The sequence below is a fragment of the Canis lupus genome, chromosome 7 (assembly GCF_048164855.1).
Source record: "Canis lupus baileyi chromosome 7, mCanLup2.hap1, whole genome shotgun sequence".
Taxonomy (NCBI): Eukaryota; Metazoa; Chordata; class Mammalia; order Carnivora; family Canidae; genus Canis; species Canis lupus.
The window spans coordinates 44,930,722-44,946,151 of record NC_132844.1 but is presented as its reverse complement, the minus strand read 5'-3'; the positions used below and the strand labels follow the sequence as shown (position 1 = coordinate 44,946,151).

The following is a 15,430-nucleotide window of genomic DNA, read 5'->3' as shown; positions in this document are numbered from 1 at the left end:
ACCTACCCTCAGCCTACATTCTTTATACATTTGCCTGTTTTGGACTTTTCATATAAATGGAATCATACTACATGATCTTTATGACTGGCTTTTTCACTTACCACAATGTTTTCAGGGTACACTATTGCTTCTGCATGTAATAAAACTTCATTGCTTTTTATCACTGATATGGATATACCACATTCTTTTATTCATTAGCTAATAGACACTTGAGCATGTTTAAATTTTGGTCTCTTTGAATAATGCAACTATGAACATTCATGTTCAAGCTTTTTTCTGGATGTATGTTTTCAATTTTCTTGGATATATACCTATGGGTAGAATTGTTGGATCATATATTTTATGTTTAACATTCTGAGCAACAGTTTATTTTCCAAAGAGGCTGTACCATTTTACAATCCTGCTAGTAAAATATTAGAGTTCCAATTTCTCCACATCCTTGTTGGATCATACATTATTAAAAGTGTTATGTATTTTTAAATTTTTTGTGGATTTTGACAAATTTCCCTCAACATAATTGCTATAGTTCATGTAGTAGCAACTTATATTTATGCCTATAGTTTTATTACTGAATTTTAAATCTTTAATACTTACATAAAACCTATAACTTATGTTATTTCAATTTATATTTCTTTATTTATAAGTATAGTAAGTAGAATAATGATTCCCCCCAAATATATCCACATTCTAATCATTGAAAAGTATACATGTGTATGTTATAAGATTGCAGATGGAATTAGGATGCTAACTGGCTGGTTTTGTTTTAATTTTTAAAGATTTATCTATTTATTTGAGAGAGAGAGAGACAGGGAGGGGCAGAAAGAGAGACAGAAACAGAGAGAGAGAGAGAGAGAGAGTCCCAAGCAGATTCTGAATTGATTGTGGCCACTCAGGGCCTGATCCTAAAATCCTGAAATTAATGAAATTATGACCTGAGCTGAAACCAAGAGTTGGTGTTTAACTGACTGTGCCACCCAGGTGCCCCTAATTGGCTGGTTTTAGTAGAGATATTATCCTAGATGCATCCAGTTGGGCCCAATGTAATCACAAGTGATCCTTAAAAGTATAAGTTGGTGGCAGAAGAAGAGTCAGGTTAAAATGATGTGATGTGAAAAAGACTCAACTGACTATTGATGGTTTTGAAGATGAAACAGGGTCACCAGCCAAGGGGTGGACAGCCTCTAAAAGCTGGATTCTCAACTCGAGCCACCAGAAAAATACAGTCCTGCCAACACCTTGATTTTAGCCCAGTGACACTAATATCAAAATATCTGACTCCCACAACTGTTAAGAAAATAAATTTGTATTTTTAAATCCACTCAGTGTGTCATGATTTGTTACAATAATACAACTATTTTCATAGCGTTATTTTCCATTTATCTTGGCAAGTGTGAACTATCTGTTCATATCCTTTTAACATTTCATTAGTTATGTAGACGTTTTTCTGGATATTTAAGTTCTTTGTATATTGAAGAAACTGGCTTTTTGTCATATGTAGTAATAATTTTTACAATTGTATGTTTTGAATTTGTTTTAGCATATTATGCTAAATGAAGTTGTATTTAAAAGAAAAATGATTAAACCTTTCTTTTATAGTTACTAGAGTTGTGTGACTATTTACATGCTTAAAATATATTCCCTAGGGATCCCTGGGTGGCGCAGCAGTTTGGCGCCTGCCTTTGGTCCAGGGCGCGATCCTGGAGACCCGGGATCGAATCCCACGTTGGGCTCCGGTGCATGGAGCCTGCTCCTCCCTCTGCCTGTGTCTCTGTCTCCCTCTCTCTCTCTCTGTGACTATCATAAATAACTAAAAAAAAAAAAAAAAAGTATATTCCCTATTTGTAGATTTTGTAGATTTTATTAAAACTTTACATGTTCAAAAGACTGCCATCTATGGAAAGACACACAACTGTACTATTTCTGGGGAGTTTCTTAGTGTTCAGGCCTTCAGTTCCCATGCAGGATAACTGACAACACCTCGTCATATTTTAGCAGTGGTGGCTAAACAGGAATAAACCCAGAGAAGAATGTAATTTCTCCTTTAACTCTCAAAATCATAAGAACATAATGATATCAAATAGAACTTTAAACATACAAAAAAATGGCTTCAAAACTTTATTTAAGAGGTACTGGGTGGCTCAGTCGGTTAAACATCTGACCCTTGATTTCAGCTCAAGTCATTATCTCAGGGTTGTAAGATTAAGCCCCTTGTCATGTCTGAGTTGGGCATGGAGCCTGCTTCAGATTCTCTCTCTCTCTCTCTCCTCAACTCTCACTTCCTCTTAAAAAAAAAAAAAACACTTATTTAAATTGTCAGCATTGTCTAATAGCTCTAAGATTCATATTGTCTTTAGTTTGATCTAATAATTTCAAAAATAATTAATCACGGCAAATTCTTCCTGAGAGCAAAACACAGAAAAAAGTGTTTGCTATTTAAAATGTATTTAACATAATTATATCGAAAGAAGAAATACGTAAAATTACGGTTAGTACAATATAAAATTCTCATTTACTGTTCAAGATAAAAATAAATATCAAAACAAAAAATTATACAAGAACCAATCTGAAAACAATAATCCCAAGTTTAACTCTTCTTTTTTTAGTATAACGTTATTCAATAAAATGAGAATCATATCCTAATAACAAATGCAATAATATTTAACATTTTAAAACACAAGTGAATTAATTCACTATTGACATAATAGTGGGATTTTAAAAGATCTTGTTTTCACATTGTCACAATTTTTCTCACTAAAGGAATACATTTTCAGTCTCACAATTTTGTATTTTTTAGCTGTTCCATATTCATTGATAAGGTTCTTTAGATCACAGCATTCTCACGTAATGGATGTTCACAGCATTGCGGTGTGTTAGGCAGGACTTGTACTCCAGGGCATTCCAAGCTACTGTTTCTCTGTATTTAGGGTGGGTAATTTTGAAGACCTGTACTCTCATTGATAGATTCTGATTCTCCTTTCCCATGTCGGCCCTAGTGGAGGTTGTTCTGATTACAGAGAACACATAAGCTGTCCTGATCTTCCACTCGAGAGCCCAATGCTGGATGGGAATTAAATTATGCTTTAGGCCAATATGCCAAATCAGTAACTATCAGAAACCCTGGATTTCTTGCCTTTTCTTCCTTTCCTCATCTGAAATTCTAAACTTCTACCCCTCTTTTTAAAAACTCATAAAATATCTTCTGTCAGTTCTACTATGATCATGTTTGTTTATCTCTGACTTTAGTTTGTTTTTCTTTAATCCATCCTTCTCACCATTCTTGTTCTTAGTATATTACCCTCATGCCAAAAATTATTCCAATTAAAATATATATTATTCTGTGATTTGGTCCCACCTTATTTTTCAGTTTTATCTGCCTCCAGTGCCTTAATATATGTTCAATATATGTTCTAACTACATCTTAGTGTATTTTTTTCAGTATTTCATGCTGCATGCCTTTCATATGCTAGGTTTCCCTAAAGTGCACTTTTACCTTAAAATATCCCTTTCTTCCTGTAAGACACAAAAGAACTTAAGTTCTAAACTTACTGTCTCTAAATTTCTTTTGGGATTCTCTGAGACATAATCAATTGTATCAATATTATACATATATCTAACTAAAGAAAGAATACCAAATATCTCTAATGCTACAAAAGGACACAAAGTGAAAGTACTTATTCATATCCTCCTCCAACCCAATACCACTTCATTCATAAGAGGCAACCACTGTATGTTCCATTTTGTGCAAATATATATCTAGATTATACGGACATATAATTTAATTTTCTTTATCAGTTTTTAAACAAGTGAATTTGAATTAAAAAGGAAAATGCTAGCTTCTGTAGTAGATATACCTTGAAATCTCAGTAGCTTAGCAACACAAAAGCTTACTTCTTGTTCATATAAAGTTCAGTCACCATAGGTGGAAAGGAAAATTGTTTCCTGTAGTCATTCAGTGACTTTCAGAGTCTCAGGTGACATAGTCTTCACCGTTCTCACCATGTGGTTTCTGAGGTTACCTTGTGTGTCCACATGCACATATCTGAATAACTAACAAGGTAAGAAATGGAGGAAAGATGGAGCATGGAAAATCTTACTCCATTCCATTTCATTGGCCAAAACTTAGTCACGTGCCCAAATTCATTGCAAAAAAGGATGGGAAGTAATTTAGCATTGTGCTGAGGAAGGTAGGAAAATTAATTTGGTGAATCCAGCCAGCCTCTGTCATGGAAATCATGCTATAAATACTATCATTTAATGGAACTAAAGCAAAAGGGAATTTGCATGCTTTTCCCCTCACAAAATATCTTGGGGATAGTTTATGGTCATTACATGTAAAATAAAGCTCAGAAATTTTAATAAGGTAAGTTCTTAGTATAAATGTATTACAAAGGGCAGCCCGGGTGGCTCAGCGGTTTAGCGCCACCTTCAGCCCAGGGTATGATCCTGGAGACCCGGTATCGAGTCCCATGTCAGGCTCCCTGCATGGAGCCTGCTTCTCCCTCTGCCTGTGTCTCTGCCTCTCTCTCACTCTCTCACTCTCTGTGCCTCTCATGAATAAATAAATAAAATCTTTAAAACATATATAAATGTATCACAAAGTATTTAATCATTTACCTACTGATATAAATTTATTCATATATTTTCAATATAATTTTTCAAATTATAAGTATGACAGCAAATTCACTGTATAAATATCTATGAATATATCTGAAGAATAACTACCTAGAGGTAAAACTCATTGGGTGAAATAAGTATGCCAAATTTGTATTTTATTTTTTTCTTATAATTTTAAAAATATATTTTATTTATTTATTTATTTATTTATTTATTTATTTATTTATTTATATTATAGAGAGACAGAGCACAAACAGGAGGAAGGGCAGAGAGAGAATCAGACTCCCTGCTGAGCAGAGAGCCTGACATGGGGCTCAATCCCAGGACCTTGAGATCATGACGTGAGCCAAAAGCAGACGCTTAACGAATTGAGCTACTCAGGCACCTCCTAAATTTGTATTTTACTATACAGTCCATAAAAGACTGTAGAAAAGTAAGCTCCTCCGATTGTTCTTGGTTACTAATTTCTCTAATGCCTCACCAAAATTGAATATCATATTCATTTAGTTGGTTATGTATCTTATGAATAAACATTATAAAAATTATAATCTCACTGTTTTATATCTATTTTGAATTATAATTTTATTTATTTATTTTTTAAAAGATTTATTTATTTATTTATGATAGACATAGAGAGAGAGAGAGAGAGAGAGAGGCAGAGACACAGGAGGAGGGAGAAGCAGGCTCCATGCGGGGTACCTGATGTGGGACTCGATCCTGAGATCCAGGATCACGCCCTGGGCCAAAGGCAGGCGCTAAACTGCTGATCCACCCAGGGATCCCCCAAATTATAATTTTAAATTTAGCATTTGTCTTTTATACTTTATCTATGTTAAATCACTAGAATATATACTTTTCTCACCTTTTCAATTGGGTTATTTTTTTTACTTTAATTTTTAGGAGATATTTATATATGACAGATTTTGTCCTACTTTATGTCTTTTCAAATAAGACTTCCTCTTTTTTTCTGAGCATTTTGCATGTTTTCCATTTTCCTTCTTCTATTGTTCCTGTTGAAAATTAATTCATTACATGTAATTATCCTTCTAATGTAGGAAACTTGTCTTCCTTGGATACCTTTAAAAAGTTCATCATCAGGGATTTTTCTCTCTGTTTTGGTATTTTAATAATTAAAAACTTTTTCTCTACTTTAGCCTGTATTTTATGTCTGTCTTATAGTTGGAATGTTTTTTCAGCAGCTACATTACTCAAAATGGAAGTCATCATTTTTTTCTTTAATCTCCCAGAAACTTCTCAAAATACATGCCTATTAAAAGAACACTTTATTTTTTCAAAAGTAATATATATGAATGTAGCATGTGAATGTGTATGTGTGTATATATCTTTGTTTTTATAGTTTTCCATACATTATAAATGGGAATGGACTTAGATATGGGTGTACAGCTTGCAAGTTTTAGAAAGTGCTTAATATTATTTTGTATATATATATATAGAATACTTAATTGTTATTCTATGATTATCTCTCTTTTTAGGACTTAAAACCTTAAAGCAACTTCATTTATTTACTTACTTAGGTAATCAGTAATTCAATAGTTCTGACATATAGTAATTGCTAAGGATGTATTTTTCAACTTTATAAATTTTCTAAACCATAGATATATTTTGAGGTGTGTCATACAAAGAAACAAATCATTTTAAAATATGAAATCGAATGGATACTTAGGGAAATTAAACTCTATATCATGGATCCTTAAAGAAATCTACTAATTCACAATCTAATCCTTATATTATTTAGATTTTTGAGATCAAATTAAATTTTAAATGATATAAAAACAGCATTTTTGAAACTTTTGGTTATATTTAGATTTAGAAATCATTGAAGTTTGAGTACCTTTCTGCTATGGATAATAAACATAAATATGGAACATATTTAATAAGTGTTTTATGTCAAATGTAAACATGTATTATAATAATTACATTTCGTTTATGGAGAGATACTACTCTGGAATACTTCCAAATTGGCATGAAAACTTCCAGGAAAGAAGACTATTCCAAAATATCAGCCAGGATTAAAAAAGTATGATTACTTATTACCTGGAAAGTGTATCCAAATTAGAGACAGACAAATTAACAATCAAGGTGTCATGATTAAAATCACATACTTAGCTCTAGTCATAAGAATTTGTGTACTGGCAAAAATAAATGCAAATCTGTTTTCCAGTCTTACAAGGAGAGAGGAACTTTCTGATGTTCATATGAGCTCCAGAGTATTTCACAGAAATGATTCTTTTAAGGAATCTAGATCCAGACATTACCAGCCAGAATTTGAAAAACAAAAATGGTTCAAGAGAAAGGACATGTCAATCAATCTAGAATTCATTGCACATCATTCATTCACTTATTTATTCAACTTAAAAGGACTTATGGAGGGCTGCCTGGATGGCTCAGTTGGTTAAGCATCCAACTCTCGAGTTTGGTTCAAGTCTTGATCTCAAGGTTGTTAGATCGAGCTCTGCATCAGGTTCTGTGCTGGTTTGTAGAGGCTGCTTAAGAATCTCTCTCTCCTCTCCCTTTGCCCCTCTCTTTTGCTCGTACTCTTTTTCTCAAAAAAACAAAACTAAATTAAAATAAAAGGACTTATGGATGTCTCTCCATGCACCAAAACTCACTAATCAAGACAATATTCTGAGCAGTAGAACCTAGGCCCTCCTATTTATGAGCTTCTGTTTTGTGGGTTGAGAAAAAAAAAATAGGCAATTGCAAGACTGCATAATGCACGGAGTGCCAACTGTAAACTGAGCACTACTCTAAATGTCTCAAATGTACTAACATAATTTAATTCTCACAATAATATAAAACCATGACTATTTTTATTTTCCTAAACTTACAGATGAGAAAATAGAGGTATACATCTGATAAACTTGCTCAATGTCATAAGGCAAATATATGGTGTAAATCAATTTGAACCCATATAGTTTGAACCCTGAATTAAAGCTTTTCAGAATTTTTATATTCCTGGCAGGGGACTAGAGGGGATGGATGGATATACTAATGACAGAATTGCGGATAGATGCTAGGATAAGAGAATAGAGCAAAAATTATATAGAAGACTTCTTCAAGAGGTTATGGCTGAGTCTTAAAAGACCAGAAGAAGCTGGCTAGAGAAGAAAGGTGGACAAATAAGTGTATGATGTGGGGAGGGGAGGAACCCTGTCAAAAGATGTTGCATGTCCAAAGACTCAAAAGAAAGAGAGAACATGTGAGGAGAATTGGAAATGGTTTGGCATGGAGAAGGCTATAGTGTGTGTGTGTGTGTGTGTGTGTGTGTGTGTGTGTACATACCAATAGGTGAGTCTTGGGAGACAGGCTGAGGCTGGATCATGGGAAGATTTGGTGACCATATTTAAAGGCAATGTGGAGACATGTAGGTTTTAAGCAGGAAATCAATCATCCTGCTTATTGGTAGAATTACCAATTCTACCATTCTGATTTTCATACAAAGAATAGCTTGTGAGGGAGAAGTAGCTGGAAGTAATTCAAATATTGCAGGAACAAAAATATCAGATTGGAGCCTGAACTAAGAGAATGTTATTGGGGATATAGAGAAGTGAAAGCATTTGAGAGAAATTTGTTGTTGAGAGTTTAGTTATTCTATTATATTGCTGTCTTGGCATCCATTTTGAGGTCAAGCAGCCCATGAGGTCCCTGAACGACATTAGCCCTTCCCATGAGTGCATACCCTGGATTATAGCTGGTAGAATCAAAAGTAAACGTAAGTTCTTAATATTATTTCCCAACTGCGTTTGTGAAAAGCAGTCTCTCCCACCTCCCAATGACTTCCTGTGTGCCACTTGGATAAGATCCCCATGGCACTTACCAAAATCCTGTTCCTTTTGGTTTGAACTGACTAATCTGGCTTTGGCCCAGGAACCCCAAAGCACCCACCACAGACCCTAATACAGATATTTTCTCTAGGTCCTCTCTTTCTCTCTCTCTTTCTCTGCCTACTCCCTGCCTTGACTTCCTGTGTGGCTCCTCAAGGCATGCTGTGTACTTCCTCCAGGACCTATAAATAATAAACTTGTCTATTTCAACTCCGTTGCGGTCTTTTGTTGAATCACATTTAACATGTAGCGCTCTACTAACAAATGTTAATTTAACAAAGTCACATTTGATTTTCAAAAGGACTTTGTGATAATTTTCATACGTGAGGTGTGCATTAGTCAGGGCCTGTCAGAAAACGATGCAAACTCAGAAAGAGTATCATCTGAGTTTAATTAAGAGACTATATTCAAGTTGGAAAAGCTTAAGAGAATCAACAAGTGACTGAGAAGTGTCTCGGGAATAGAATCTGTTACTGTCATTGAACCTGAATGGGCAAGCAAATGAAGTACTTTCTGCATTGTGGACAAAGATGTAAGTATAGAAGAAGGGCCACTTGATAAGAGCTGTGGTCTTGAAGAAAGGAATATAGCCACCCCAAATTTATATCCAGCTGCGATAATAGAGAATAGAGAATGTGATCTCTTCTTCTTTCTATTCCTTCAATGTCCTGCCTTCTCTCTGGCCAAGCACAGCTGAAAGTCAGAAGCGAAAGGGCTGTGGGTAATTGCAACCCATACATGTCAGCTTTCCAGAGTACCAAGAAGGGTGGAAAAAGATGGAGAGTAGGTCTGGAAGTGAAGCAGAGAATAGGTAGTTTAGGGAGAAAGGTAAAAAAGCATAAGTGAATCTCAGATTTGGGAGCCATGCAGGAGATCAAGGCAGGGTTTAGGCAGACAGAGAGTGAGAGAGACAGACAGACTAACAGACAGGAGGACCTAGAACAAATGTCTTCACTCTCACTGATATCACTGGGTGATATCAAAGATATACATTCCATGCTGGGCACAAATTACCTCAATCTTGATCTAATGCAATGGTATCTTACATAAATTCCTAGTAGTACTTATCTCGTTTCTCCAGAACTGATTTTTTTTTTTTTTTTTTTTTTTTTTACTTAAAAAATACTTCTTTGGCAATTTGGGAGAAGAAACTTGAGCACAAGAACTTATATCACCACAATGCATGAGAAGTCAGTAAAATACATATTTTACAAATAAATGGTGATCAATTTCATTACATTCTTGCTCAGCTGGGTCACAAAACACAACCCTTGATATCCTCATTCACTGGTAGACAGCTAGCAGAACTGCAGGCAATGCAGCCAAGGGGATATAATCATTTCTCTAAAGAGATACCCATATAGTATTATATAAGGGGAATGTTTTAAGAGGTTTATTTTAACATACTAGGCCTAATACAATAAAGCCACAAATAGCTAAAGCAATGATAGAAAAAATGTTCATTTCAAAATTCAAAAGACTAAAGAAAGATATTAGACACAATACTTTTACTTTCAAAACATGACAGCTTACATTAAAAGGTAGTCATTGGTTTCCCATTACTGTGAAGAACCTGATAAATTAGTTTGGGAATGTTAAAGTAGGCACACAAAAAATTAAACTCGAATCCAAGTGTAAAATCATTACTTAAAGTTCTAATGTATTACAGAGAATAAGCTCAGACACTCAGCACTCTATATCAATTTCCATTTAAATTCTAAGGAAGATCCAAATAGAGTTCTTTCTTTCATTAATTTTAGAAATGTTTTCTGTACTACTTTTTTCTTTACATAAACCTTGGAATAGAAAAGAATGTTAAGTTAGTTTGTAGACCAATCTTTTTCAAAAATACAGTAGGCGACCTCTAAGAAAATAAAAAAGTAAATCAAAAGGTGCTGAAGCATTAGATACTCACGGATATTAAAGCAGTACTGTTTATCTCATGTTGTTCTTAAACATTCAATATTATCTTAGTGAAGCAATGGATTTAACCTTGTCTGATATGGACATCTATTAATGGCTTGTCTTCGGGAAGTTAGGCAATTGGCTTTAATCGGCAATATCCTTAAGACAATAGAGAGAGTCTATGCACCATCACTTCTTACACATTCAAATGTGATGCCTAAAAACATTTATAATCTTTCAGCTTATCTCAGGAAAGGTAGATATGTTTAATCACTTTTTCAGTGGCTCAACTCCACAGTCTTTATGAATTTTAACATCATATTTCAGAGAATTACCAGGACTACTTAAGGTAAGAATAAATGGGCCTTCAAGAATTATTGTATAGCAGTGGTTAATAACCAATAATATACCAGGGTTGGATCTGACATCTAGACAGTCAATCTTATTTAACTGAGTGTGTTAAAATATCTCAGGAATGCCAAGGAGGATTCACTCTGAAGGAGAACAATGTGGCACCAACACTGAGGCACAATGCAAGAAAAATTATAGAGAAATTTATCATAGTTGTTACTTCTTTTCTAGTCAAAAAGCTTTGGTGAAGTGGGTCGGAATGAAAGCCAAATAAAGTAAATCAGGACAAGGTTGAAATGGAAAAAGGTGCTATGACAACACAGAGAAGGAAGAAATGAAGACCATATCAAGAACTTAAGAAGGTGATTGCCGCAACCACGATGCCCAAACGAAAGAAGCAGAATCAGCAGCAGCCGCCGCCACCACAACAGCCCCCGCTGCCAGAGCGGGGGGAGACTGGAGACGAGGAGGATGGGAGTCCCATCGGACCACCTAGCCTTCTGGGCCCTCCCCCCATGGCCAATGGAAAGCCTGGTGATCCCAAGTCAGCCCCAAACTGGAATCCACCCACATGTCCACCATCAGTAGAATGGATAAATAAGTTGTTGTGTGTGCATGCAATGGGGTACTACGCTGCAATGAAAATGAACGAACTCCTGCTACAGGCAACCTGGATGAATCTCACAAACACGGTGTTGAGCGAAAGGAGCCAGACAGAAAAGAATGCAGACTCTCTTCACAGAGGTCCTCCAGGATCAAGGGGACCAATGATTCTACCACTGCTGAGCCTCCCACCTCCTCCCAGGGGCAGAGGCCCAATCCGGGGAGGCCTGGGCCCCAGGTGCGGCCCATATAGTCGTGGCTGGTGGGGGGCCAATACTGAACCTCCTTTTCCTGGACCAGGCCATGGGGGTCCTTCCAGAGGAGGATTTCAAAAGAGCAATCCCCGAAGGCTCAAAAGTTGGTCTCTTATCAAAAATACCTGCCCGCCCAAGAATGGCCCCCAAGTTATGGAAGACAAATCCAACCGCCCCGTCTGCCGACACTTTGCCAAAAAGGGCCACTGTCGATATGAGGACCTCTGTGCCTTCTACCACCCAGGCGTCAGTGGACCTCCTCTGTGAGACTGTGCCTTCCCATCCAGGCTGGAAGGAGCCCTCTGACCTAGCGGCCATATATTTCCCTGTGGCCCTGTGATGGCTACTGTGAGGCTGTTCCACCCACCACCATCAGTCAGTGACACCCACCCCATCTCTCACCTCCCCCATTTGGGGTCCAGAGTTTTGTTTCATCACTGGTGCCCAGCATGTGGGCTTTCTTCCGATTCAGCCTCCAGAGACTCGCCTTCAGGACCCCACCTTTGCTCTCTTCAACTGCCTCCTGGATCCTCTTCCCCTTCGCCGATTGACTGCTGAACAGGAAACCTCTTTGGTGTTGTTTCTTGTGCATCTATCTGTCCACCCAGCCCTCGGCACTGCCCTCGATTCCTAAGAGCCCTGGAGCAGTTTCCTGCCATTCCCTTCTTCTAGCTGCTTGTTTTAAGTCCTTTTTATGTGACGAACCCTACCCCCAAAGTTGCCAGTTGCTCTGTGAAACTCACCAGGTTGACCTGGGGTCAAGTACGGATGACTGGTGCAGAGTTATTCCCTGAAAGGCCACTCTCCCTGCTTTTGGATTTTGTAGATCCTGCGTCAGTAGCATGATCCCCACCACTCGTCTGTGATCACTGTGCTTTGTGAAACTGTGCATCCCCTCGTACATAGCCTTTCTCAGTGTCCGTGGCATCATTGTGACTTCCCAACACTAGAGTAAGTTTTTCTGCCAAAATGAGTGAGGCTCTTGATGCCCTCTAGATTTTCCACACCTCCCAACACGGGAGAATTGTGAAACTTTCTGCAAGACTGCCTCCCTGGTCTCCCTATTCTCCTGGTGTCAGTTTTTTTGGGTTTGACACAAGCCCATGAGATGTCCTCTAAAGCCTCTTACGGGCTATCCTATCTCCTCTCCAGCCCACTTTAGTTAGAGTACGTCATTGTGAGGCCACCAGCCCTTTCGTCTGAATTCTGTGAATCTCCACCTGGCCTACCCTTGGGTGGAACCTGGACGGTACTGTTGCCCTCGTCTAACCTTCTTCCCTACATCCTGGCACTGGTTGTTTTCTGTGAAAACGGCAATGAACAGGTTCGGTTTTGCACTGGCCCTGAGGAAATGGGTCAGGAGTTGTGCGGGCAAGAGGGAAGGATGAGAGCCGTTGGAGAACTGAGAATGAATTTTTTTTCTTTTTAACATTTTTTATATTAGTAATAAATGCAGTGAAAACAAAAACAAAAACAAACAAACAAAAAAGAACTTGAGAAGGCTTCCCAGAGAGGTCAATTGATCTAAATTCTGAAGTACAGAGAAGAGATTTCCAAACAGCATACTAAAGAAACAGCACGTAGAAAAGTGTGAAATGTTTCCATTGTTGGTATAGTTGGAAAATTTTAGGATTATAGAGAATGGATGTGGAAGTCAATATAAACTGTTATGGGATTAGAGTTGGAATATTTTTAAGTGCTAGCTTTTCAACAGATGATTTAACAGGTGTTGATAAGTCCCAATTTCTCTGAAGAGCTTCAGATTAAAGCCTTACATGCAGGTCTGCAACTCCTTGTGGATATCTTACAGGTACCTGGGCTCCTCCCCTCTCTTTCCCCCAAACCTCTTCTTTCTAGCTCTCCCATAGGGCCCAAAGTCAAATTAGAAACTTGACCATAATCCTTCTCACACCCTTTTCCTCAGGCCACACATATATGCCATACCAGGATCTATTCATCAGTATGTACCTCTAGCCTAAGTCCTCTTTTTACTATCAACACTTCTTGCCTAGGTGACTACAAAAACAATCCATTTGGCTTCCTTGCCTTCAGTCTTGATCCTGTCAATTTATTCACCACAATGCAATGAGAGTAATCATGTTAAAATGTGAACCGATCACATTACTCCCCTTAGCACATTCAGAGGCTCCCTGTTGCTCTCAGTACCAACTTTAATGTGATTACCACAGCTTTCAAAGCCATTGGCAAACTGGTTCTGCCTCCTGAGGAATCTCTCAGCTTTCAATTTGTTCTCTTGTGCTTTGTTCTACTTTCCCAGTTTATACTTCAATTCTTAACTTAGAATATGGTTCTTCTGGAAAATCTTGCCTGACACTCAAGTCCATTTTAGACATATATCTCATAAATTTATCCCCCTATACCTCATCAGAAGTCCAAGCTCATTATACAGTAAGAGCTTATTTATTTGTATACTTCCCCCACCTCAGAATCTAAATTGTAAGCTCAGGGATTTTATAAATTTCTTCCCTCCTCAATGTATCCCAGCGCTCTGAATAGTGATGACGTTCAGTGTTTGTGAAACAGGTGAACAAATGTGTAGGGTCTTGATCAGAAAGACAATTACATATTATGTTGGGAAGCCTGGACTTTATTCTGTAAGTCAATGCCTTTAACTATACATCAAGAAGCATTGAAATCCATAAGGTAAAGGGGTTTCCAAGAATATCAATATTCCTCAAAATCAATGAATGTATCATTTAAATAGTTTAATTAATAATTAATAATTATGTGGCTTAAGATAAAACATTATTTCAATGAAATTTTCTTAGCACTCTGCTACTGGAATAAGGCAGATTATCTGTATTTGTTTACTCTTCTCAGCCTTTAATTGCACATTGCAGAAATTCTTAAGAAACTATGTTGTAGGTTTCAGCAGATTTTATGCTAAGTGAAATGATATCCTTACATATAAATGTTAAGGGCTTGAAAGTCACATTTGCTTTATAAGTAATCAGTAGACATTATATTCTACACATTGGCTTTCTTATGAGAGCAGCTAGCAAAGTCTTGTCTTATTTATTGTATTGTGATATGATAGGGTTTTACGCCACTGCTGATGCCACAACCATCACTACAGATAATTTCAGTCTTAAGTGTTTCCTTAGGATTTCTGACCACTATGGTCTGCACTGAATGATCCCTCACATGACACCATGTATGCCAGAGGGACCACTGCAAAAGAGCTCAGAACCATCTGGGCTTCTTCCCAGTCTAAATGGAGTAGACATGAAGGCAACTTGTAAATTCAGGGGAGTAATCCCAAGGGGATGAACTTTACCCAACAGGAGTAAAAGGCAGAGAAGGGGTCAGTGAGTACATTCATCTCTCTCCCCCAAAGACTGTTGTTATTATGTTCTGTATGAGTCATTTGTAAGACATCTCACATGGCTGAGCTGAGACTATTATATATTTTGGTCCCATTCCCATTTATCCTCATTCTTCTCTGCTTCATTTCCCCTTTCCTCTCATTCTGTATACTATACTCAATGTAAACTTTTAATTCAGATTCTGTTCTCTAGGGAATCTGGTACAAGAAAGCCAGATTTTAGAAATTAGTGACTTACCACAGTTTTCTCCCAGGAGGCCACTGTGCCTGTTTTCTCATTATTTAAAAAATATTATACTAAGCCATTATTTACAAAGATTTATGACATTTCACAGGTGTTAGTTTGGAAAACAGTCTTTGATGTCTGTATAGTTAAAATGTAGCAATACAGAAAAAAAGGCACATACTGTGTTCAGTCTCTATCACTATACCAGACACCCCAGTTTGCTTTTCTAGAGTCATTCTCCAGCTTGTTCTACTATGATTTATGTACAGGAAACTGCCCCATCTGA

At 37.1% G+C, this 15,430-nt stretch overlaps 2 protein-coding genes across 2 annotated transcripts in view; one reads left to right on the top strand and one right to left on the bottom strand.

Moving 5' to 3' along the window:
• The window catches only part of EYS (eyes shut homolog), a 1,513,100-nt gene that overhangs the window by 426,497 nt on the left and 1,071,173 nt on the right, over window positions 1-15,430 (bottom strand). The gene's annotated exons all lie outside the window — the stretch shown is intronic.
• Window positions 11,096-11,934, top strand: LOC140636297 (proline-rich protein 3-like). The gene is made up of 2 exons (XM_072831584.1): window positions 11,096-11,201; window positions 11,448-11,934. Exons 1-2 carry the CDS (start codon window positions 11,096-11,098, stop codon window positions 11,837-11,839), a joined length of 498 nt encoding a protein of 165 aa, XP_072687685.1. The 3' UTR covers window positions 11,840-11,934.

What these genes read in the sequence shown, in the direction of transcription:
- LOC140636297 (XM_072831584.1), top strand. Translation starts at nt 11,096, where the DNA reads ATGCCCAAACGAAAGAAGCAGAATCAGCAGCAGCCGCCGCCACCACAA. An exon ending in GGAGGATGGGAGTCCCATCG is followed by an intron (nt 11,202 to 11,447) that starts GACCACCTAGCC and finishes AGAATGCAGACT; the next exon opens with CTCTTCACAGAGGTCCTCCA.